Source organism: Perca fluviatilis, chromosome 13 (genome assembly GCF_010015445.1).
Source record: "Perca fluviatilis chromosome 13, GENO_Pfluv_1.0, whole genome shotgun sequence".
Lineage (NCBI taxonomy): Eukaryota > Metazoa > Chordata > Actinopteri > Perciformes > Percidae > Perca > Perca fluviatilis.
Genome location: NC_053124.1, coordinates 35446134 through 35471822, shown reverse-complemented (window position 1 = coordinate 35471822; position 25689 = coordinate 35446134). Strand labels below are relative to the sequence as shown.

The 25689-nt window shown below is 42.8% G+C and overlaps 2 protein-coding genes across 3 annotated transcripts; both read right to left on the bottom strand.

Annotated features, from left to right (window-relative positions):
- Nucleotides 1-4652: 4652 nt before the first annotated feature.
- LOC120571395 (tripartite motif-containing protein 16-like) lies at nucleotides 4653-24049 on the bottom strand. 2 transcript variants are annotated; one of them, XM_039820329.1, is made up of 2 exons: nucleotides 22278-24049; nucleotides 4653-4972 (listed from the first exon to the last, which is right to left on the bottom strand). In XM_039820329.1, the coding sequence occupies exons 1-2, from the start codon at nucleotides 23865-23867 to the stop codon at nucleotides 4925-4927; spliced, it is 1638 nt and encodes a 545-aa protein (XP_039676263.1). In that variant the 5' UTR covers nucleotides 23868-24049; the 3' UTR covers nucleotides 4653-4924. The 2 variants fall into 2 exon arrangements, with proteins under 2 accessions (XP_039676263.1, XP_039676262.1); XM_039820328.1 differs by having other exon boundaries at nucleotides 4655-6443; nucleotides 23716-24049.
- Nucleotides 12214-14276, bottom strand: LOC120571399 (tripartite motif-containing protein 16-like). Its single transcript, XM_039820332.1, has one exon. It carries the CDS (start codon nucleotides 14205-14207, stop codon nucleotides 12543-12545), a length of 1665 nt encoding a protein of 554 aa, XP_039676266.1. The 5' UTR covers nucleotides 14208-14276; the 3' UTR covers nucleotides 12214-12542.
- Nucleotides 24050-25689: the final 1640 nt, after the last annotated feature.

Sequence of the window (25689 nt, the reverse complement as noted above, 5' to 3'; positions counted from 1 at the left end):
AGAGGTTTAACATGATCCTTTAAACCCATTAAAACATATCGTTCAAAACACTTCATAACCTGTGATGTTAAGGCCACAGGTCTGAAATCACGATTCTCCATTGAGTTCTGTTTCTTAGGGACTGGTATAACAATAGATTTTTTTCCATAAGGATGGAATAGTATGTGAATCTAAAGATTTTTGAAAAATTGGGCAGAATGCCATGGAAAGCTCTATTGCACAGGTTTTCAACAAAAAGGCTGAAATCCTATCTGGACCCATAGATTTTTTAGAGCATACACCTCTAAATAAAGTGCTAACCACCTGTGGGTCCACCACTATCCTCTGACCTGGTTCACATGTTACATTATCCAGAACATCCGTATAATCATCTGGCGACTCAAATCTAAGAAAAAAGTCATTTAAATCGTTTGCCCTATGTTCATCATCATTAGTTGTAAAATTTCTATGAGGGGATGTCATATTTGTCACAAGTTTCATTGAGTCCCATAGGTTTTTTGAATTCCCTGTGGCAAAATTATCTTCTATTATATCTCTATATTTTTTTCCTTGCCCCCCTCAATAATATATTCAGTTCTCTTTGGACTAATTTTAGTTTGATTTTATCATTATTTATAAATGCCAACTTCTTCCTATTCAAACATTCCTTAACTTCCTATGTTATAAAACTTTTGTTATTTGGAAATACTGTTACAGTTTTCTTCTCCACAATAGAGTCCACACAAAAATGTATATAGTCCGTTATAGATTCTGTAGCTGTCTCAATATCCATCTCGTGAAAGAGATTCCAATCCGTGGAATCAAAGCAGCCTTTTAAAGTCTGTATGCTATCCTCCGACCAGACCGAGATTGTCTTTGTGTGTGGCTTAGTTCTTTTTAAAAGAGTTTTATAGATTGGAGTCAAATGGACAGTGTTGTGATCACAGTTAGATAAAGGAGGCTTGGGCTTAGCAACGTATGCGTTTTTGATGTTTCCGTAGCATTTGTCTAGAATCTTGTTACCTCTAGTGAAGCACTTAATATATTGTTCGTATCCCGGAAGCATAAACTCCAGTTTACACTGATTAAAGTCTCCAAGGATGAGAATTGGGGCCGCTGGAGTACGCCTTAATTGTTCGTTGACACAGTCACTTATGCACCTGGCCGCATTTGCGGCATTCCCGTTTGGTGGAACGTACACCGCACAAATAATGATGTTTCCAAATTCCCACGGTAAATAAAACGGTCTTAATGATAAACATAATAATTCCACATCGGGATTGCACACAGTATCTCTCACCGTATGCTGTTGGCACCATTTATCCTTGACGTATATGCAGACACCGCTGCCTCTGGATTTACCCGAGTTTCCATCCCTGTCTGCTCGAACAAGCGAAAACCCGTCCAGCTCAACCAGAGAGCAGGGGATGTCCCGATGAAGCCATGTCTCCGTGAATACCATCAAGCTGGACTCGCGGTACTCGTACCATGTCCTTGTAACCGTGCGTAGCTCCTCAATTTTATTCTTTAAGGACCGCACATTACTTAAAATCACAGACGGAAGAGGAGGTTTATCACCACGGCTCTGAAGACGGCGACGGACACCTCCTCTCTTCCCTCTTTTCCTGGGTCGCGCCGAAGATGCACTCTTCCTCCTGATATCAACAGGTAAGTCCGTGGGAGGCAATGTTGTTTCAGTCCTTAAAAGGAGCAATTCCGCTCTGCTATAACTCAAGGATGGTAACGTTACACCAACCAATTGTGCAGATGATACGCGATTCAAAGCAAGGATCCTCCCTCCAATCAAGATTAGCAACAGAAATTGTACCAAAAATGCCTTCATTGTGATCAACGCTTTAACATTAAAAAACATTATAAAAACAAACAAAACAATTAAGATCAAGTTCGACAGAGCAACAGACTGACAGTGCACGTGTCCGAGTCGCCAGCTGAGCAGCTGTAAACACAGAAAATCATGGCAATTGTGCATATGTGGGCTCATGGATCCCGCCGTCTGTTGGGGTCTGGCCCCAGGACCTCATCGACGTCGCAAGCGATGTCTTCTCCCGCTAGGCACCGGGGAAAATATCCCCTTGCATGTCGAAACCATCCATGGATTGCTGTCACCTGAATGTCGCCGCAGTCCTGTTCCATTGCCTGCAGAAGAGGCATGCGGGCATGTGGTTGACGGTAATATGCACGCCATCTCCAAGCTGAAAAGAATTCCTCTATAGGGTTTAAAAATGGTGAGTAAGGGGGCAAGTATACCACTTCAAATTGATTGTGGTTGGTGAACCAGGCCTGGACCAGAGCAGCCCGATGGAAACTGACATTATCCCATACCACCACAAACCTGGGCTGATCTGGTCTGTTCTGTACAACTATATTATGGAGAGCATCTAGAAATGTGAGTATATGTTGTCTATTGTATGGACCTAGTTTTGCATGATGATGCAGAACCCCTCGAAGGCTTATGGCGGCACACAATGTAATATTACCCCCGCTGCGGCCCGGGGCATTCACAATTGCCCTGTGGCCAATTACATTACGACCCCGTCGTCTTGTTTTGCTCAGGTCGAATCCAGCTTCATCAATGAAAATGAATTCATGAGGCTGTGCAGCTCCATCCATGGCCAAGATTCTCTGTAACAAAAAAAACATAGTACTGTACTACAGTGCTACACATACAGGACCCTCACCCCATCACACAGGTACCTGTGTAGCTCTCCGAATGGATCCATGTGGTACTGATATGGTACATATTCAGCTGCTACTGGATTTCACCAATACTGTATTGTAAATGTAAAGGACAGTTACACTTACCCGTACATATTCAGCTGAAAGTCCTTTGACCCGGACACTGTTCCTCTGAAATGGGACCCTGTAGATCTGCTTCATGGTGATGTTGTGTTTTCCCAAGATGCGTCTGATGGTGGTGATGCTCACATGGTCTATGTTGTTGAACACTTGCCTGTCTGCAAGTATTTTCTGTCGTAGCTGGTGGAGACGGATGGCATTGTCTGCCCTCACTAGGTCCACAACGGCAAGTTCCTGCTGTTGTGTGAACAGGCGTTGGCGTCCTCCCCCAGAAGGTCTTCTAGTCATTCTAGAGAAATACAACCACAAATTGTCATCGGTTTGCTTCTTTTTCTTACAGTACTTTACTGTATATACTGTATCATCCACTGTACTGAAACATCTCAATATAAGTAATCATGGTATGTTTCACAAAAACTACCACTTTGGCTGCAAAAGGAGCATTAGCACCCTGCAATACCCTGTACACGTGATGTGGTAATGTGATATACTGTAGTACAGTGCTGTAAATACCATCTGAGCAGAGTAGAAGGTAGAGAGGTGAAGACATACCTGTTTTCTAGTCAGAATGTTCTTATTACAGATGCCCGTAAGCGGATCCGGTTAATGTGGGGGCTACTCTGCCCAGCTTCCCTCATAGTCAGGCCATGGTTGATGACATGGTCCACCAAAGTTGCTCTTATATCATCAGAAATAGGGGTCCGTGCATGGCCTCTTCGACCTTGACCTCCCTCCTCCTCCTCCTCCTCCTCTTCCTCTTGCTCTACCTCTGCCTCTTGCTCTCCCTCCATCCATGCTTGCAAAGTTCTTTAAATGGCCAAACTGAGGGTTTTTTGTAGCTGGCTGATTGGTGTTCAGTTTTGCAAGTAAGTGCCTTCAGGTGTGTATTTGAGTGGTTGCAATTACCCGATGTGTTTTGTATTTTAGATACACCTTTTTTCCGAATGGCACCCTGAGATTTCATTTTTGAACGAAGTGTCTTCTGTATGAAATAGAGTGTAGTATGCAAGACCAAGTGTGTTGCATAAAGGAGTAAGTGTGTTGCAGAATTGCAACTAGAGTGCAAAGCAGCGCTTTTGTTTAAGGTATGGGTACATGTGTTTGAGGTATGGCAACAAAAGCTTCAAGTTGTGTTACTTTAGTCTAAGTGTGGGTCTATAGTGTTCAAGCAACGGGCAAAAACTGTAAGACACCGCTATTTAACAGACATCTTCCTGTCCCGCAGATACATAACGTGGAGAAATACATGAATAACAAACAGCTAATATCTACAGATCATCTCGGTAAAGATCTTTTTTTAACATATCGTTCTTGTTTCAACAATCAAAGGTAAAATAACAGATCTCAACTGAGCACATTGAGAGCTTCTGGGGCTCCCCGAATGGTTTTCATCAACAAACTAAAACTCATCTCATCACTTCTAAAATGTCAATACACGCAAACAAAGACGTCAAAGAAATGTACAAAAACGTTTAGAAAAGCAAATAGATATCGAAGAAAGTGACATGTTTTGATAAAAGCAAAATGTGTAAACACATGAAAAAAGACACAACAATCAGCTCTCAGCAACAAACATGGAGACTAAATAATTATTATATTATAGTTAAAACACAGAATTTAACCTTAAATGACTTCTGACTATTTCAGTTTACACAACTCAGCAGAGTGTGTGTGTGTGTTTTGGAGTGTGTTTGTGTGTGTGTCATTGTGTGTGTTTGTGTGTGTATCAGTGTGTGTCCATGTGTGTGTACGTGTGTGTCCACGTGTGTCCGTGTGTGTGTGTCAGTGTGTGTACATGTGTGTCCACGTGTGTGTGTGTGTCTGGGTGTGTGTGTGTGTGTGTGTACGTGTGAGTCCATGTGTGTGTGTTGTAGCAAGCGAGCGTCAAAAAGCTTTCAATAAAAACTACCGTTAAAAAAATATTGAAAATGTATCAAAAAGCATCAACAAAAGCCTTGAATGAGTCAAAAAATTAAAAAAAAGCATCAAAATGCAGAAAAAAGCCTCGAGGAGTGAAGGAACCAGAAAATATTCTCATTTAACAAGCTGCAATTTAGAGAAGTTTTCCTTTTTTTAAATAAATAAATGACTCAGAATGACAGAATTTAACCCTTAAAATGACTTCTGTCTATTTCAGTTTACACAACTCAGCAGAGTTTCCATGAGGCCAATAAACCCAAAGTCCAGCATAGAGGGGCTGAGTGAATGTGGTCTGGACTCTGTGGAGGAGAGTCATGGTTTCAGAGACGCTGTAGAAGGACAGAATACCTGCACTGTGATCCAGGTACACTCCTACTCTGGAGGACTCAGGACCTGAGACGGGAGTTTGGACTTTGTTGGACCAAAATGTATAACTGTTGTTGTCACAATACAATGCCCAAGATTTGTCATTTTGTCCAAATAAACATTCACCCGACCCCTCTGCTCTGCTGATATTCTTGTATGCGACTGCTACAGAAACTTCTCCTCTCCTCTCCACCTCCCAGTAACAACGTCCAGTCAGACTCACGCTACTCAGGACCTGATACGACCAGCCAGTGAATCTGTCTGGGTGACTAGAATAAGACTGTTGTTGACTCATGAATGTTGCTTTCCTGTTCCCCTCAGATAATAACAGATGTGTGTTTGCTGTATTTGGATCCAGTGTGATTTCACGTGAATATTTTAAGAATCCAGCTCTGGTCTTGGGCTCTGGTTGTGGCAGTAAAACGTCCACTTCAGTCCCTGTCAGTGAGACGGTTGTCCACTCCTCTCTCAGGACATCCTGTAGTTTATCTCTGACTTCTGACACGGCCGCTGTCACGTCCTCAAAGCAGCTCAGAGGGCTGATATGGATGCTGGATGCTGATTGGCTGAGTGGTGACAGTGAGGGGTAGTTGTGTAGAAACTGGCTGTGATCCTCTGTGTGTGAGAGCTTCTTCAGCTCAGCGTCTTCCCTCTTCAGCTCAGTGATCTCCTGCTCCAGCTTCTCCTGAAGCTCTTTGACTCGACTCTCTTCCCTTTTCTGCTGGGATCTGACCTGCTGCTTCACATCAGAGCTTCTTTTCTCCAGGAGACGGATCAGCTCGGTGAAGATCTTCTCGCTGTCCTCCACTGCTTTATCGGCGGCGCGATCGATGGCCTCCGCCTGCTGTTGAAGCAGCTTTACATCTTTCTCTCTGTCCTGGATTCTCTGCTGGATGGTCTGTCGACTCCCCTCGAGCTTTTCCTGCCTCTCAGTCCTTTCTTCTGCAGCCGAGACTGTATCGTGGCCTTTATGTTTGTCCATTAAGCAGAGATAACAGATAAGCTGCTGATCAGTACGGCAGAAAATCTTCATTACCTCATCGTGACGAGAGCAGACGTTCTCCTGGAGCTTCTTGGACGGCTCCACCAGCTTGTGTTTCTTGAATGTCTCTGATTCAAAATGAGGCTGAAGATGTTTCTCACAGAAAGAAGCCAGACATTGCAGACAGGATTTGATGGCTTTGAGTTTTCTCCCGTTGCAGAAATCACAGGCCACATCTTCAGCTCCAGCATAGCAGTGATCAGCAGGAGCAGCTTGGAGTCCAGTCTTCTTCAGCTCCTCCACTAAAGCTGCTAACATGGTGTTTTTCAGCAGGACAGGCCTCGGTGTGAAGCTCTGCCTGCACTGAGGGCAGCTGTAGCTGTACTTACGATCCTCTTCATCCCAGTGACTTTTAATACAGTTCATGCAGTAGCTGTGTCCACAGTTAATTGTCACTGGATCCTTCAGTAGATCCAGACAGATGGAACAAGAGAAGGTTTCCCGGTCCAGCTGAACTCCTTTCTGCGCCATTTCACCTCTCGCTCAGTGACAACGACTGTCTGACTGTCTTGTGTCTCACTTCCTGAGAAATTAATCTAGTCTGAGCTCTGATGTAATAACAGCAGTGATACACTGTTGTACCGAAGAAAAAGTATGCGATAAGGAACGCAGCAACACTTGTTTACAACAGAGCTCATTTCTCCTTTAAAAACTCTGCTGACTTCAGCTTTTAGGAGGTAAACTCTTCTTAGAATCACAGGGTTTGGAGACGGCTCCCCAGTTTACTAAATGACATAGTTGTCCTGTTATTAACTTAAATAACTTAAGTAATGATGGAGTGATCAGGTAAAGTGTGTTCAAAGTACTAACAGAGTACTTAATGTCCTAGGGGGCGGAGCCAGTCGTGGTAAACATCCAGGGCTCACTCTAAATCCAGACCTGCCAACCCTGAAAAACTTTTTTGAGTAACAACCAAGGTTATTATAGTTAGGCATTTTTCATTTTTCATTAGTTTTTATTTTCATTTTTTTACTTTTTGTTTTCAAATTCAGTTTAGTTTTAATTAGTTTTTAAAGTGGGTTTGCTAGTTTATTTCATTCTTTTATTTTTTGAAAATGCTTAGTTTTAGTTTAGAAAAAATTCCACTAATTAACCGTGAAAAGCACACCTGTGAAGTGAAAACCATTTCAGGTGACTACCTCATGAAGCTCATTGAGAGAACACCAAGGGTTTGCTGTGTTATCAAAAAAAGCAAAGGGTGGCTACTTTGAGGAATCTAAAATATAAGACATGTTTTCAGTTATTTCACACTTTTTTGTTAAGTACATAATTCCACATGAGTTCATTCATAGTTTTGATGCCTTCAGTGAGAATCTAAAATGTAAATAGTCATGAAAATATAGAAACACATTGAATGAGAAGGTGTGTCCAAACTTTTGACTTGTACTGTACTATACTTTGACTTTTTTATAACTTTTTTTGACATACTATACTATGACTTTTTTATGATTTTTTTCGACATACTATACAATGACTTTTTTTATGAATTTTTCCTACATACTATACTATGACTTTTTTATGAATTTTTTCGACATACTACACTACGACTTTTTATCACTTTTTTGACATACTATACTATGACTTTTTATCACTTTTTTGACATACTATACTATGACTTTTTATCACTTTTTTTGACATACTATACTATGACTTTTCTATGAATTTTTCCAACATACTATACTATGACTTTATCAATATACTATGACTTTTTTATCACTTTCTTCGACATACTATACAAATGAAGCTTCGTGAACCATTTTCTTTTTTTTCTGAGCCCACTAGATGGCGGTCTTGGTTTTAAGAGAAAGGCCTTGGGCATTGCAATTCAGTGTATTCTCAAACCTTTGTTGAACAGAGAGCGCCTAGTGGGCTCGGAAAATAAAGACAATGCTTCATGAAGCTTCATTTGGCCATCACAACTATACAAAGAGTCCAACCCCTATCCAGGAGTATGGTTCCAGAACCGAGACAGTGCGTAGAGGTAAGCCCCACCAGATCTAACTGGTAGCGCTCCACCTCCCGCACCAGTTCCGGCTCCTTCCCCCACAGAGAGGTGACGTTCCACGTCCCCAGAGCCAGCATCTGCTGCCAGGGTCTGGTCCGTCGAGGCCCCTGACCTTCACTGCCACCCGTGTAGCAGCGGTTCCTCCCACAGGTGGTGGGCCCATGGGCTGGAGAGATGGGAGCCACGTAGCTTTTTCGGGCTGTGCCCGGCCGGGCTCCGTGGCAAACCGCCGACGAGCCCGCCATCTGGGCCTGGCTCCAGACAGGGGCCCCGGGCTTCCTCCGGGCAGGGTCACTCCATCTCTACCTCGTTTATTCATAGGGTTTTTGAACCATTCTTTGTCTGGCCCCTCACCTGAGACCACTTTGCCGTGGGAGACCCTACCAGGAGCACAAAGCTCCAGACAACACAGCCATCGGGTTCACAGAGACACACAAACCTCTCCACCACGATAAGGTGATGGTTCATGGAAAATACATGGAGAGGCGTGATTGGGAGGAACGGCCTCCCTGATCTAAACCAGAGTGGTTGTTTGTTGTTGGACTTCTGTGCTAGTCATGGATTGTCTATAACAAACACCATGTTCGAACATAGGGATGCTTATAAGTGTACTTGGTACCAGAGCACCCTAGGCCAAAGGTCAATGATCTATTTTATAATCGTTTCATCTGATCTGAGGCCGTATGTTTTGGACACTTGGGTGAAGAGAGGGGCGGAGCTGTCAACCGATCACCATCTGGTGGTGAGTTGGGTCAGGGGGTGGGGGAAGACTCTGGACAGACCTGGTAAGCCCAAACGGGTAGTGTGGGTAAATTGTGAACGTCTGGAGGAGGCCCCTGTCCGACAGACTTTCAACTCACACCTCCGGCGGAGCTTTTCGTGCATCCCTGTGGAGGCTGGGGGCATTGAACCTGAGTGGACAATGTTCAAAGTTTCCATTGCTGAAGCTGCGGCGAGGAGCTGTGGTCTTAGGGTCTTAGGTGCCTCAAGGGGCGGTAACCCACAAACACTGTGGTGGACACCGGTGGTCAGGGAAGCCGTCCGACTGAAGCAGGAGTCTTTCCAGGATATGTTATCCCAGAGGACTCCGGAGGCAGTTGCAGGGTACCGAAGGCCCCGAAGGGCTGCAGCCTCTGCCGTGAAAGAGGCAAAGCAGCGGGTGTTGGATAAGTTTGGAGAAGCACTTTAGGTCAGCACCAAGGTGCTTCTGGAAAACCGTTCGCCACCTCAGGAGGGGGAAGCGGGGAACCATCCAAGCTGTGTACTGTAAGGATGGGACGCTGTTGACCTCAACTGAGGAGGTAATAGGGCGGTGGAAGGAGCATTTTGAGGAACTCCTGAATCCGACTAATACGCCCTCTATGTTAGAGGCAGGGCTGGAGGATGATGGGGGATCATTGTCTATTTCCCAGGTGGAAGTCACTGATGTAGTCAAACAACTCCACAGTGGCAAAGCCCCGGGGATTGATGAGATCCGTCCAGAAATGCTCAAGGCTCTGGGTGTGGAGGGGCTGTCCTGGTTGACACGTCTCTTCAACATTGCGTTGAAGTCTGGGACAGTGCCAAAGGAGTGGCAGACTGGGGTGGTGGTTCCCCTTTTTAAAAAGGGGGACCAGAGGGTGTGTGGCAATTACAGGGGTATCACACTTCTCAGCCTCCCTGGTAAAGTCTACTCCAAGGTGCTGGAAAGGAGGGTTCGGCCGATAGTCGAACCTCGGGTTGAAGAGGAACAATGCAGATTCCGTCCTGGTCGTGGAACAACGGACTAGCTCTTCACCCTCGCAAGGATCCTGGAGGGAGCCTGGGAGTATGCCCAACCGGTCTACATGTGTTTTGTGGATCAGGAGAAGGCGTATGACCTGGTCCCCCGGGTGAAACTGTGGGAGGTGCTGCGTGAGTATGGGGTGAGGGGGTCTCTTCTCAGGGCCATCTAATCTCTGTACGACCAAAGCGAGAGCTGTGTCCGGGTTCTCGGCAGTAAGTCGGACTTGTTTCAGGTGAGGGTTGGCATGTCGAGTCATCAACAGCCGTCATCTTTCTTTCTTTGGAAATCTTAATTTCTTTATTTTAAGATTAATGTCATTTTTAGGCTTTTATTTTGAAAGGACAGCATGGACATGAAAGTGGGAGAGAGAGGGGGGAATGACATGCAGCTAAGGACTGCAGGTCGGAACTGAACTGTGTGTGTGTGTTTGTGTGTGTGTGTGTGTGTGTGTGTGTGTGTGTGTGGTGGTTGGTGGGGGGGGGGGGGGGGGGGGGGTGGGGGGGTGCATCTGTCTGTGTTTGTGTGTGTAAAACACACTTCATTCAAAGCATATACACGCTAAAAGTCCTGATTATTTACATGGAGTCTGGTGGAGATATGCTGGCTCTATACTCACTAAAAGTCCTGATTATTTACATGGAGTCTGGTGGAAATATGCTGGCTCTATACACGCTAAAAGTCCGGATTATTTACATGGAGTCTGGTGGAAATATGCTGGCTCTATACACGCTAAAAGTCCTGATTATTTACATGGAGTCTGGTGGAGATATGCTGGCTCTATACACGCTAAAAGTCCTGATTATTTACATGGAGTCTGGTGGAAATATGCTTGCTCTATACACGCTAAAAGTCCTGATTATTTACATGGATTCTGGTGGAATTATGCTGGCTCTATACACACTAAAAGTAAATAAATAAAATCTATATTAGAATTTACAAGCAAGTTTTCCAGTTACATACTTAATGAATATTTAAATGCCCACCAAACAACCCTTTAGCTTTGTAACGAGGGTCCCACACAGTTGGAGCCTGAAAATCTTTGCGCCTGCTATTGCCTAGTATCTGTAACAGGTCTTACAAGTCACTCCAGAGGTATTATCAAGTCACAAGAACGATGTTTTTGGATTTAAAAGTATTTATTTCTCGATAGGCGTAACAAAATGTATGAGATAAAATGCAAAACATATCAGATATATTCAGAAATACGATGTCCTGAAGCGTTTCTGCCACCTTGAAAGATTTTCTTTGACTTGTCTATATTAACATACAACTTAAACACCCTTATATACATTACTAAGACACCGCTATTTAACAGAAATCTTCCTGTCCCGCAGATACATAACGTGGAGAAATACATGAATAACAAACAGCTAATATCTACAGATCATCTCGGTAAAGATCTTTTTTTAACATATCGTCCTTGTTTCAACAATCAAAGGTAAAATAACAGATCTCAACTGAGCACATTGAGAGCTTCTGGGGCTCCCCGAATGGTTTTCATCAACAAACTAAAACTCATCTCATCACTTCTAAAACATCAATACATGCAAACAAAGACGTCAAAGAAATGCACAAAAACGTTTAGAAAAGCAAATAGATATCGAAGAAAGTGACAACATGTTTTGATAAAAGCAAAAAAAGTAAGAAAAAGCAAAAAAAACGTGTAAACACGTGAAAAAAGTCCAAACAATCAGCTCTCAGCTACAATCATGGAGACTAAATAATTTTAAGAGTTAAAACACAGAATTTAACCCTTAAATGACTTCTGACTATTTCAGTTTACACAGCTCAGCAGTTTTTTTTATGGGTTTATTGTGTGTGAGATATTTGTGTCCATGTGTGTGTGTGTTTGTGTGTGTGTGTGTGTGTGTGTGAGAGAGTGTGTTTGTGTGTGTGTCAGTGTGTGTCCGTATGCGAGTGTGTGCGTGAGAGTGTGTTTGTGTGTGTGTGTGTGTGTGTGTCAGTGTGTGGTGTGAGAGAGAGAGAGAGAGAGTGCATGTGTGTGTGTGTGTGAGAGAGTGTGTGTGTGTGTGTGTCAGTGTGTGTGTGTGTGTGTGTAGGGGAGAGAGAGGGAGCGTGTGTGTGTGTGAGAGACTGTGTTTGTGTGTGTCATCGTGTCTGTGTGTGTGTGTGTGTGTTTGTGTGTGTGTGTCAGTGTGTGTCCGTATGCGTGAACGTGTGTCCACATGTGTGTGTGTGTGTGTGTGTGTGAGAGAGTGTGTTTGTTTGTGTGTATGTGTGTGTGTCATTGTGTGTTCACGTGTGTGTGTGTGTGTGTGTGAGAGAGTGTGTGTGTGTGTGTCATTGTGTGTGTGTGTGTGTGTGTGTGTACGCGGTGTGTCCACATTTGTGTTTGTGTGTGTGTGTGTGTGTGTGTCAGTCCATGTGTGTTGTAGCAAGCAAGCATCAAAAAGCTTTCAATAAAAACCACCGTATAAAAAAACATTGAAAATGTATCAAAAAGCATCAACAAAAGCCTTGAATGGGTCAAAAAAATAAAAAAGCATCGAAATGCAGAAAAAAGCCTCGAGGAGTGAAGGAACCAGAAAATATTCTCATTTAACAAGCTGCAATTTAGAGAAGTTTTCCTTTTTTTAACAAAAAAAATGACTCAGAATGACAGAATTTAACCCTTAAATGACTTCTGTCTATTTCAGTTTACACAACTCAGCAGAGTCTCCATAATCATAAAACCTTAGTCCAGCATAAAGGGGCTGAGTGAATGTGGTCTGGACTCTGTGGAGGAGAGTCATGGTTTCAGAGATGCTGTAGAAGGACAGAATACCTGCACTGTGATCCAGGTACACTCCTATTCTGGAGGACTCAGGAGCTGAGACGGGAGTTTGGACTTTGTTGGACCAAAATGTATAACTGTTGTTGTTACAATTTAACGCCCAAGATTTGTCATTTTGTCCAAATAAACATTCCTCTGTCATCCCTGCTCTGCTGATATTCTTGTATGCGACTGCTACATAAACTCCTCCTCTCCTCTCCACCTCCCAGTAACAACGTCCAGTCAGACCCTCTCTACTCAGGACCTGAGGCCAGTCAGTGAATCTGTCTGGGTGACTAGAATAAGACTGATGTTGACTCATGAATGTTGCTTTCCTATTCCCCTCAGATAATAACAGCCATTTGTTTTCTGTGTTTGGATCCAGTGTGATTTCACCTGAATATTTTAAGAATCCAGCTCTGGTCTTGGGCTCTGGTTGTGGCAGTAAAACGTCCACTTCAGTCGCTGTCAGTGAGACTTTTGTCCTCTTCTCTCTCAGGACGTCCTGTAGTTTATCTCTGACTTCTGACACGGCCGCTGTCACGTCCTCAAAGCAGCTCAGAGGACTGATATGGATGCTGGATGCTGATTGGCTGAGTGTTGACAGTGAGGGGTAGTTGTGTAGAAACTGGCTGTGATCCTCTGTGTGTGAGAGCTTCTTCAGCTCAGCGTCTTCCCTCTTCAGCTCAGTGATCTCCTGCTCCAGCTTCTCCTGAAGCTCTCTGACTCGACTCACTTCACTTTTCTGCTGGGATCTGACCTGCTGCTTCACATCAGAGCTTCTTTTCTCCAGGAGACGGATCAGCTCGGTGAAGATCTTCTCGCTGTCCTCCACTGCTTTATCGGCGGCGCGATCGATGGCCTCCGCCTGCTGTTGAAGCAGCTTCACATCTTTCTCTCTGTCCTGGATTCTCTGCTGGATGGTCTGTCGACTCCCCTCGAGCTTTTTCTGCCTCTCAGTCCTTTCTGCTGCAGCTGAGATTGTGTCGTGGCCTTTATGTTTGTCCATTAAGCAGAGATAACAGATAAGCTGCTGATCAGTACGGCAGAAAATCTTCATTACCTCATCATGACGAGAGCAGACGTTCTCCTGGAGCTTCTTGGACGGCTCCACCAGCTTGTGTTTCTTGAATTTCTCTGATTTGTAATGAAACTGAAGGTGTTTCTCACAGAAAGAAGCCAGACATTGCAGACAGGACTTGTGTGCTTTGAGTTTTCTCCCGGTGCAGAGATCACAGGCCACATCTTCAGCTCCAGCATAGCAGTGATCACCAGGAGCAGCTTGGAGTCCAGTCTTCTTCAGTTCTTCCACTAAACCTGCTAACATTGTGTTTTTCACCAGTACAGGCCTCGGTGTGAAGCTCTGCCTGCACTGAGGGCAGCTGTACATTTCCTTCTTATCCCCTTCAGCCCAGAAGCCTTTAATACAGTTCATGCAGTAGCTGTGTCCACAGGGAATAGTCACCGGATCCTTCAGTAGATCCAGACAGATGGAACAAGAGAAGGTTTCCCGGTCCAGCTGAACTCCTTTCTGCGCCATTTCACCTCTCGCTCAGTGACAACGACTGTCTGACTGTCTTGTGTCTCACTTCCTGAGAAGTGAGACTAGTCTCAGCTGTGATGTAATAAAAGCATGTGATACGCTCTTGTACTTTCCCCAGCAGGTTGGTTACACCCATCTGCAAACTGTAGCTCTGAAGGGGAGGGAACAAGGAAATATGTACACAGAGTGGAGCAGAGGAGGAGGGAGGGGTTATCAAGTTCTGCTTCATTCCTGGAAGAGGAGTGCTTTGAGAGAGAGACTGGGTTTTTTGCAATGCCCATACTACCATTAGTATGACAGGAAAAGATATAGTATATCCTAATACATATAATGTCAAATGAAGAAAATAAAATAAAATGTGTCCTGATGCACCCAGTTGCATTTTGCAATATGCAAGCCAGCATGCTTTTCTGACCCACAATCCTCTGTGCAGCATATCTGAGCAACAGGCTCAAATTTCAAGCTCTGATTTTATCTCAGTTTTATTTCCCTAAGAAGTATGCGATAAGGAATGCAGCAACACTTGTCATTTAAAAACTCTGCTGACTTCAGCTTTTAGGAGGTAAACTCTTCTTAGAATCACAGGGTTTGGAGACTGCTCCCCAGTTTACTAAATTACTGAGTTGTCCTGTAATTAACTTAAATAACTTAAGTAATGATGGAGTGATCAGGTAAAGTGTGTACAAAGTACTGACAGAGTACTTCATGTCCTAGGGGCGGAGCCAGACGTGGTAAACATCCGGGGCTCACTCTAAATCCAGACCTGCCAACCCTGAAAAACTTTTTTGAGTAACAACCAAGGTTATTATATTTAGGCATTTTTCGTTTTGACTTTTTGTTTTCAAATTCAGTTTAGTTTTAATTAGTTTTTAAAGTGGGTTTGCTAGTTTATTTTTATTTTATTTTTTTTTTTTGAAAATGCTTAGTTTTAGTTTAGTTATTAGTTTTAGTCTTTTTTGTAATATGGGTTATTTGTCAGGGGCAAGATTCAAAAAAGCCAGAAAAAAGTATTATATAATAATAACAAAAAACCATCATACAATCTATTATGTATTATAACACCAGGGGTCTGTTCCAGGAAGGAGGTTTAACAAACTTTGAGTCTAACCCTGATGTCTGAGTTGATTTACCCTGAGATGGAAACTCAGAGTTTTCGGTTCCAGAACAGCTGATTTGAGTTGGTTCAATCAACTCGGAGTAGGTTCACTCAGGGTTACGCACGTGCACCACCACTATAAAAAGGCAGCATGAATGGAGCCATGATTCTAAGATTCACCATGGTAACAACCACAAACAAACGGGTCAGCGGACATACTCATGCGCACAAACATCGAGTTTGAACATGCATTTCGTTAAAAAAGAAAGACAGCGGCTGCTGCTGCAACAGAGAGAAAATTGCTGCTCGAGTCAATGCGTATGCATCAACAGTGTATTAATTTCATATTTAATCACAGTTAAATTATAATATTACTGGTGAAAACTGGAATTGTATTACACCTATAATTTCATTTAAGTGCAATCCTGCGGGCGAAAAGGTAAACTGTACTAATCCCATTCTGAGGCTGCAGCACCGTGATCAACAACAGAACTATAATGTATAATCATTTAATCATTTATTTCTTTTTAATGTCTCTCACTGGTTTGTGTCCAGGGAACACTACAAACACATTTAAAAAACGTTTCAGAGCGAGTCACACTTTTCTGACGGCTCTGCATACAGTGGCTTTACTATTACAGGATGATCAGCCACACTGTTATAAAGAAAACTGTTGTTTGCAAAACACGTAATGCGACACAAAGAATCTGCTTGGATTTTAAAGCCTGTCCACGATGGTTGATGTTAGTGATATGAGGATGGATAAAGTATCTACATATCTGATGGACTGTGATAAAAAATACCTCTCAAATCGGTTATGTGGAAATGAAAATACATCTAGTGTCAGGAATCAATATCATCTCCCGACGTAAACTCTCTGTGAATTAATACAGCTTTTTCATCAACGGGATCGTTGACAAAAGGACATGACATAACATAAAGCCTAACATAAATCAATAAGTTTTTTTATTCATGCAGGTAACAAAGTGCATTAAAATGCACCTGATACAGACCTAATGAATGAATGAGGAAATGAGTGAGAAGAAGAGTGTCAGAGAGAGGAGACTGAGAGAAACTCGAGGTTTCTTGATGAAAACCTGCTCCCGACCAGGTTAGGTTCACAGGTTAAGTTACCATAGTAACTGACTCCGAGGTGAAGTTACCATAGTAACCAGTGTTTGGAATAACGCCGTTTAAAAGAACGGCGTTAGGTAACGGCGTTATTTTTTCAGTAACGGGGTAATCTAACTAATTACTTTTCCCGTCGTTACAACGCCGTTAACGTTACTGGACGTTAAATGCAATGCGTTACTATGCATTGATTGATTAAACTGTGTAATCATCCGAACGCATCACTGGCTCGCAGATAGTGAGAAGGTGGGTTAATAACGAGGTAAGCGATTATGATTGGCTAAGGCAGAGTCATGTTTCATGGTAGCCAATCAGAGCTATTTTTTATGTTTTTACACACATGCCAGCACACTTTCATTCATTGTGGTCAAAGGCAAGAACGTGCATGTTATGTGTACATTATGTCCAGGAGCGAAGACTTTGTCGACATCCGTTGTAAGCAACTCTCACAACGACACACGCATCTACAAAGCTAGTGGCCAAAAACACCGATACCTCCACCACCGATGATAGCTCGCCATCCACTAGCAAAGAAGGACTCGGAGCAAAGTCCTCCAAGCAGCAAAAGCTAGATCTTTCTGCCTCACAACAAAAACCTATGACACAGGCTGAAGTCAACCGTATGACAGGCAGAGGTATGTTGTTAAAAGTATATGTGTCATATAAGTTTATATGGTGTAACTGTTTACTTTTCTTACAAAGATAATACTTGAAGTGCAGGATAAACCTCTTGCTGTCTGTCGACATGCAATAAATATCGAAAGTTATTTACAAACACCTGCTGTTCTACTCATTTCAACTGACTTGTGAAAACTGCTAAAAAAAATCCAAATTCTTTGACATATAGCAACTTGTTTTTCAAAGTAACGCAAATAGTTACTTTCCCTGGTAATGAGTTACTTTTATTATAGAGTAATTCAGTTACTAACTCAGTTACTTTTTGGAACAAGTGGTGAGTAACTATAACTAATTACTTTTTGAAAGTAACGTTTCCAACACTGATAGTAACTGACTCTGAGGTGAAGTTACCATAGTAACTGACTCTGAGGTTAAGTTACCTCTCTTTCTGAAATGGAAAACCCAGAGTTTCCCTCTCCTCAGGGTTAACAAACTCAGAGTTTTCACTAAACATGCTTTCTGGAATGGACCCCAGTACATAAAATGTACATATGACGATGAGCACAAATATGTAAACAGTCTACACAAGACACAGCAATAAGTGCAAAATGTTTAAGTAACGTGTGCCAGGAAAAAAACTAAATAGCCAACAGACTAAAGAAGACAGGTGTTTTCAATCGTCAATCGACTCACACAGTGGTGTAGACATCCCAGTATCAACACACATATTAACCCACGCTTCCTCACGCTTTTAGTGTTCATGCGTATTTACTAACCAGCAGCTATCCGGTCGCTGGTGAAAGCCCGTCTGTAGTGTTCTCTGTCCTGCGGTTGTCTCAGTCATGCTGCATGGCCCTGGCCCCATACATCCATACCCTGTACCCATACATCCATGCCCTGTACCCATACATCAATGCCCTGGCCCCATACATCCATGCCCTGGCCCCATACATCCATGCCCTGACCCCATACATCCATTCCCTGTACCCATACATCCATGCCCTGGCCCCATACATCCATGCCCTGGCCCCATACATCCATGCCCTGTACCCATACATCCATGCCCTGGCCCCATACATCCATGCCCTGTACCCATACATCCATGCCCTGGCCCCACACATCCATGCCCTGTACCCATACATCCATGCCCTGTACCCATACATCAATGCCCTGGCCCCATACATCCATGCCCTGTACCCATAAATCCATGCCCTGGCCCCATACATCCATGTTCGTAACGTTACCAGGGTTAGCTTCTGTTTTCGGGGAAGGGGGCTTTGCGTTCACCTTGCCCTGTCACTGCTTGTCAAGGTAAGCTAGGTTAGCCTCCTAGTTTGTGTGCGCTTCTCAAATGTAGTTTCAAATTTGTGAGATTTTCCCTTTGTCCATTTATTTTACCACCTTCCACTGCGAGGCACTTGCTGTTATCTGACACAGTCATAACGAAATATGACTCTGCCGCTTTCTTCTGAGTTTCGGTACCGCTATGATGCAAGGCGAGGGGTACGGACATGTTGTGTTCAATTTTACGTGGAATGTCGGAATTTCTGGGTTCCCAGTCGGAAAATATATGGCATAGACTGAATAAAACAGGTCTATGGTTGGAAATGTCAACTCTGAAAGATATAACGTTATTTGCTCTGTGAAAGACATTGACAAAGATGAAAACTAAGGACATTTACTCGATAATTTTATTTTATTTTAATTAGTTTTGCAAACAGACATTACAGTTTTAGTTTAGATATCTTTTTTGGAATGCCTCGTTTTTATTTTTATTTCAGATAACGACAATGGGCCTCATTCACCAACCGTTCTTACGAAGAAATGTGTTCTTAAACCCTTCTTACGCATGTTTTTACGAAGATTCTGGCATTCACTAATGTTTTCTTAACTTGGATTTGTTCTTAACTAAGAGCAAAATCTACGAACACTGAAAAGCACTCTTACGCACATTTGAGTGATGACAATTTGCTCCAAATGATTGCTTACTGCATTTTATTTAATTCTACAGTCGTTTACAATGATAGTATTGTACTGTAATGTATTTCTGATCATTTGTTGATAAAAAATCATATTATTCAAAAAAGACACTAACACTGCAATTCACATCAGCAATTAAACTGATTAAATCCTGCGTTATTTGGTGATTGATCGCTATTTATAGGGCGGAAATGCAGTGGTAGAATGTAACAAAGTACAAATTCGTCCTAACTGTACTTAAGTACATTTTTCACGTATCTGTACTTTACTTAAGTAGACTCAATAGTGCATAGCCTACTTTTGACTTTTACTTTGTTACATTTTGCAGCAATTATCTATACTTTCTACTCCACTACATTTCTACAATGTTCAGTTACATTTTCTAATCAGTTTCCCCTCTGCCAAAACGTCTTCCTGACCGTCACACGTTTGTCTCACCAGTGAAGTTTGGTTGCCGTAGATACTGTATATACGGGGCACCGCTGATCCAAGCCGGCTCCGGTGCTCCAGAGCCCGGGCGCAGCGCCGCTGACCCTCGATAATACAGCCCCGGTAAAAGTGAAAATTGTTGTTTTTTTATTATTCCCGTTTTTAAATCGAAGTTGCCATCTATTTCTCTCCACAGCGTCGTTTACTCCTCCGCCAGGCTGCGTAAGCCTCTTATCTTATTTATTTGGCTGGACCTCTTCACATCTCCCCATTTGCGCTGCTTCACACACTTTATTTGCTGACTTGCATGGTTAGAGAAAATAAAATACATCCATGAATAAAACCAACCGCGTTCCGATTCTAACAACACATTTCCGTTTTATGCTGGTTAGGATAGGAACTTTTCTTAAAAGCCAGGCCTTGTTTGTGGTTGTGGACACCTTCTACTTTTACTAAAGTAAATATGTCTCTGGTTATTTGTACTTTTATTTAAGTACTGAGATTCAGTACTTCCTCCACCGCGGCTCCGACAAGCTCCGACAACCTGTCTCCCAGGAGGTGCACAGGAAGTGTCATGTCCTTATATGGGAAGTTTTGGGGCATTTTCTTATGCTAATTAGGAACAACTGGCACGCGCTTTCAGTTACGAAGACATGGGATTCATCAATCCTAAGAACACAGGTGCGAACAAATCTGCTGTTTAAGAACACGTCATGAATCCGGCGTAAACTTTTCTTAGAAACCTTCTTAAGAACATATTTAAGAGAAAACTTAGGAAGATATTGGTGAATGAGGCCCAATGTTTTTTCCAACCTAATTTTCATTAATTGTTGTTCATTTTGTTTAACGATTATAACCTTGGTAGCAACCTACTGATTTTTTGTCGAAGTTCCTGTTCATGAACACGGCGGCATGCAAGCGGGAAAAAATGTGCCCTTACTGTTGTCTTTGATGTCATTTTGGCTGGTTGGGCAACAGTATAGTGTATCGTTTAGTTCACATGCTTACCAGTCACTTCACCTGGTCCTAGGACATAGTCATTACTCATAGCCCAGGTTACTTATGATCTCTATAATAACCTTACCCTCCATAATGTTCCTACAGTAGACTACAGTCTTATAATAGTCTCCAAAATACTGTAATCCTTTTATAGTATGTCCCAAAATACTAAGCCTATAGTAGTCTATTTCTATAAGATCACCATACTATAATATTGTTCCAAAATTGGCCTACTATACGATTCCTAAAATTCTTTTTTATGATGTACGGCCTAGGCTACAATGAAAAAGTGACATTTAACAGACAAACACGAACAATATACAAAGTACCCCCAGGATCCTCCAACTTAAATTCAAGGCTTTTCAAGACCTTTTTAATGCCATTTCAAATGAAAGTCAATGCAAACTTCGTACCCATTCCGACAGAAGTATGAGGGGAAAATGTAAACCTGTATACAAGTTAAACCCTAAAAAATAATTATGAACAAGTAGTCTACTTGAATTAAATAAATATTTTATTTCAATTATCAGTCATATTTAATACAATTTATTAGATCATAATATAATCCAATAAAATAAGATATATTACACTAAATAATGAGTAATTTTACTTTTGGTACTTTATATTTTGATAATACTTTTCTATTATTACTTAAGAAAGATTTTGAATGCAGGACTTTTAACTGAAAAGTAATTTGTAACTCTGCAACACTGTTTTTTCTTCTGTACTGCAATACATGATCTGAATAAGTCTTCCACCTCTGTAAATCACCAACAACAGTCGTGCATGAATGCCTGCAGCAGTGTTTAACACTGAAAACAAAAAAAACCCCCAAACACAAACCAATTCCCTCAAAAAAACATTTTAAAAACCCCTACACACATTTGTAAAGGCTGTGAACAATCGATAGAAAACTCTGCTAATTTCTCTGTGACGGAGCAGTTTTAGTGAGGAAAGTTGAAAGGACAGAGACTGACTGACTCTAAACATAAACACTGTACTTTGGGGTATTTCAGGAGGAAAAGTGCCTCAGTTATACTCTCATATCAGCTTCACATTTTCTCCCTCAGCTTTGTATGAAAACCCTGTAATGAAGACAGGAAGAAATAATTTGTTCATGTTAGTTTATTCATCAGGTAAAGCTTCAGTTTGTTCCCACATCCCATCAGTAAAGTCTGTTCAAAGACTCTTGTTCAATGATTTCATCAACACATTCACTTCCTCCACACAGAACCAGAATCTCAGCTATGGAAAAGAAAAGAATGACTTATTGATTATGATTATGATAACAACATTCTGGTCCACCAAAACAAATAAAAGTGAATCTAGATTTCTTTCCAAAATGTCCCCAAAGAGAACAAAGTGTGCAGGATAAAGGAGGTCTGGTGCTTTCTCTCTTCAGAGCCATGCAGTGGAAGAGAAACTAACAGCATGACATCATGACTTCACCTAAACATACACGCCCACTTTCTAAAGCCAAGTGGCGTGGTATCTGGACGCATTTTGACGGGTTGGGTTTAGTAAACGTGTCACGCGGGACAGGGCGCTGATGAACACGCTAACTACACAAACTTTTAGAAAAGCAAATATATGTTGGAAAAAATAAAAGGAACAAAGGAAATAAGAAAAAGCAACAAAAATGTGTAAACACATGAAAAATGTCAAAAAAATAGAAAGTCACAACAATCAGCTCTCAGCTACAAACATGGAGACTAAATAATTATTATATTATTTAAGAGTTAAAACACAGAATTTAACCCATAAATGACTTCTGTCTATTTCAGTTTACACAACTCAGCAGAGCCTCCACAAACCCAAAGTCCAGCATAGAGGGGCTGAGTGAATGTGGTCTGGACTCTGTGGAGGAGAGTCATGGTTTCAGAGACGCTGTAGAGGGACAGAATACCTGCACTGTGATCCAGGTACACTCCTACTCTGGAGGACTCAGGACCTGAGACGGGAGTTTGGACTTTGTTGGACCAAAATGTATATTTGTTGTTGATACAATCTAATGCCCAAGATTTGTCATTTTGTCCAAATCCACATTCCTCTGACCCCCCTGCTCTGCTGATATTCTTGTATGCGACTGCTACATAAACTCCTCCTCCTCTCCTCTCCACCTCCCAGTAACAACGTCCAGTCAGACCCTCTCTACTCAGGACCTGCCACATGTTAGTGAATCTGTCTGGGTGACCAGAATAAGACTGTTGTTGACTCATTAATGTTGCTTTCCTGTTGCCTTCAGATAATGACAGCTGTGTGTTTACTGTGTTTGGATCCAGTGTGATTTCACGTGAATATTTTAAGAATCCAGCTCTGGTCTTGGGCTCTGTCATTGAGACATTTGTCCACTCCTCTCTCAGGACGTCCTGTATTTTATCTCTGACTTCTGACACGGTCGCTGTCACGTCCTCAAAGCAGCTCAGAGGACAGATATGGATGCTGGATGTTGATTGGCTGAGTGGTGACAGTGAGGGGTAGTTGTGTAGAAACTGGTTGTGATCCTCTGTGTGTGAGAGCTTCTTCAGCTCAGCGTCTTCCCTCTTCAGCTCAGTGATCTCCTGCTCCAGCTTCTCCTGAAGCTCTTTGACTCGACTCACTTCACTTTTCTGCTGGGATCTGACCTGCTGCTTCACATCAGGGCTTCTTTTCTCCAGGAGACGGATCAGCTCGGTGAAGATCTTCTCGCTGTCCTCCACTGCTTTATCGGCGGCGCGATCGATGGCCTCCGCCTGCTGTTGAAGCAGCTTCACATCTTTCTCTCTGTCCTGGATTCTCTGTTGGATGGTCTGTCGACTCCCCTCGAGCTTTTTCTGCCTCTCAGTCCTTTCTGCTGCAGCTGAGATTTTGTCGTGACCTTTATGTTCGTCCACAGAGCAGAGAGAACAGATAAGCTGCTGATCAGTACGGCAGAAAATCTTCATTACCTCATCGTGACGAGAGCAGACGTTCTCCTGGAGCTTCTTGGACGGCTCCACCAGCTTGTGTTTCTTTAACTGAGCTACATCGTAATGAGGCTGAAGGTGTTTCTCACAATAAGAGATCAGACACAACAGGCAGGATTTGATGGCTTTGAGTTTTCTCCCGGTACAGAAATCACAGGCCACATCTTCAGCTCCAGCATAGCAGTGATCAGCAGGAGCAGCTTGGAGTCCAGTCTTCTTCAGCTCCTCCACTAAAGCTGCTAACATGGTGTTTTTCACCAGTACAGGCCTCGGTGTGAAGCTCTGCCTGCACTGAGGGCAGCTGTACATTTCCTTCTCATCCCTTTCATCCCAGAAGCCTTTAATACAGTTCATGCAGTAGCTGTGTCCACAGGGAATAGCCACCGGATCCTTCAGTAGATCCAGACAGATGGAACAAGAGAAGGTTTCCCGGTCCAGCTGAACTCCATTCTGCGCCATTTCACCTCTCGCTCAGTAACAACGACTGTCTGACTGTCTTGTGGCTCACTTCCTGAGAAGTGAAATGAGTCTGAGCTCTGATGTAATAACAGCATGTGATACGCTGTTGTACTTGCCCCAGCATGTTGGTTACACCCATCTGCAAACTGTAGCTGTGAAGGGGAGGGAACAAGGAAATATGATCACAGAGTGGAGCTGGCTGTGTTTGTGAGGAGGAAGAGGAGGGAGGGGTTATCAAGCTTTGTTCATTCCTCCAAGAGGAGCGCTTTGAGAGAGAGACTGGGTGTGTTGCAATGCCCATACTACCATTAGTATGACAGGGAAAGATATAGTATATCCCAATACATATATATATATATATATATATATATATATATATATACATACATACATACATACATACATACATATATATATATATACAAGTTCCCGCATATTCCATCGCATTTTTTAAGAAAACGTGCTGCATAATCATTTTTGCCCGCAACAATCACAAAAAAACTCAGCATTTTTCTGGAAGGACTGACATTTAAGTAGCTGAAAAACCGAGAGAATGTCAGGACTCAAACTCCATGCACACAACAGCTTGAAAACCGTAAGATGAGACTTTAACATTAATCATTTAAATTGTTGAAAGGTGCCATAGGTAGGATGGTGAAGATCCAGGACTTAGTCGAAAAAATTTGAACATCGACAACTTCTCAGTCCCTTCCCTCCCTATTCCGCTAAAGCCCAAAACGGTCTCCTAAGCCCCTCCCCCTACAAGGGAGAATGAATGCGTGTGCATGAGCAGCGATTGACACGCAGTTTAACACGCCCCCCTAGCCCTGATTGGTGCATCTGAACAATTGGACACGCCCCCTGGCCCTGATTGGTGCATCTGAACAGGGAGCTGTGGTGGATTTCTGCACATCTCACTCCAGGCTGTAGGTGGTGCCAGAGGGTCAGTTTCAGCAAATACGCGCAAAATGTTCGCACGTGCGCTGTTGTACGAGGATTTACGACACTGCGCGATCTTTTCCACGCTTCCAGTCGACAGCCTCCACAGCCAAGCTAACGTTAGTTTAGCTAACAGCTAATTCGGCTAACCGCTAGCTGAGACAGCATGTAATAACTTTACAAGACCCTCAAAATAAAACTTGAAATATAAAATAAACGTTAACATATATAACAGCTGTTACGTCAGTTCTACTTTACTTGTGCTCATTTAAAATACAATCACTCAATACTTGTCTTTATTATTACTGTAAAGTCTTAATGTAGCTGTAGCCTGCTTTTCCCATTAAGTTTGACTTAACGTTATTTTAGACTGAATCTAGTGGTCGGCTAGCGGTTAGCCGAATTAGCTGTTACCTAAACTAACGTAGCGCATGTGCAGAACGGATCGTGCTGGCAGCGCGGATCGGGTACCGACAGCACCTTTTAACAAAATGAGAAACTTTTCGGCATTTAAAACCTGCTGGGAAACACAAATCAGTGAAAATCTGACGGGACTTTATATAGAATTGCATTGATTCCTTTTAAACGGTGATGTTACCGTTCCCGGTTTTAAAAGTTCCCTCTGCAGTGAACCGGCTCGTTTGGACCGGAACAGTTTCACCAGAACCGGTCGGGCATTTGTACTGTTGGCAAACCGTAGCAGGAACACGTTCTCGCTCCCATCGCGTGACCAACGGACGCTCGGTCAGGTGCCTTTGCCGTTCGTTATTGACGCTAAAGCTGCTTACGCATCGACCAGACGGCCGACTGTCGGCTAGAAAAAGCTCAGTCGGGCTGATCGGTCTCCCCGAGTTGGTCCAAAAAGTTCCTCAGAACACACCGA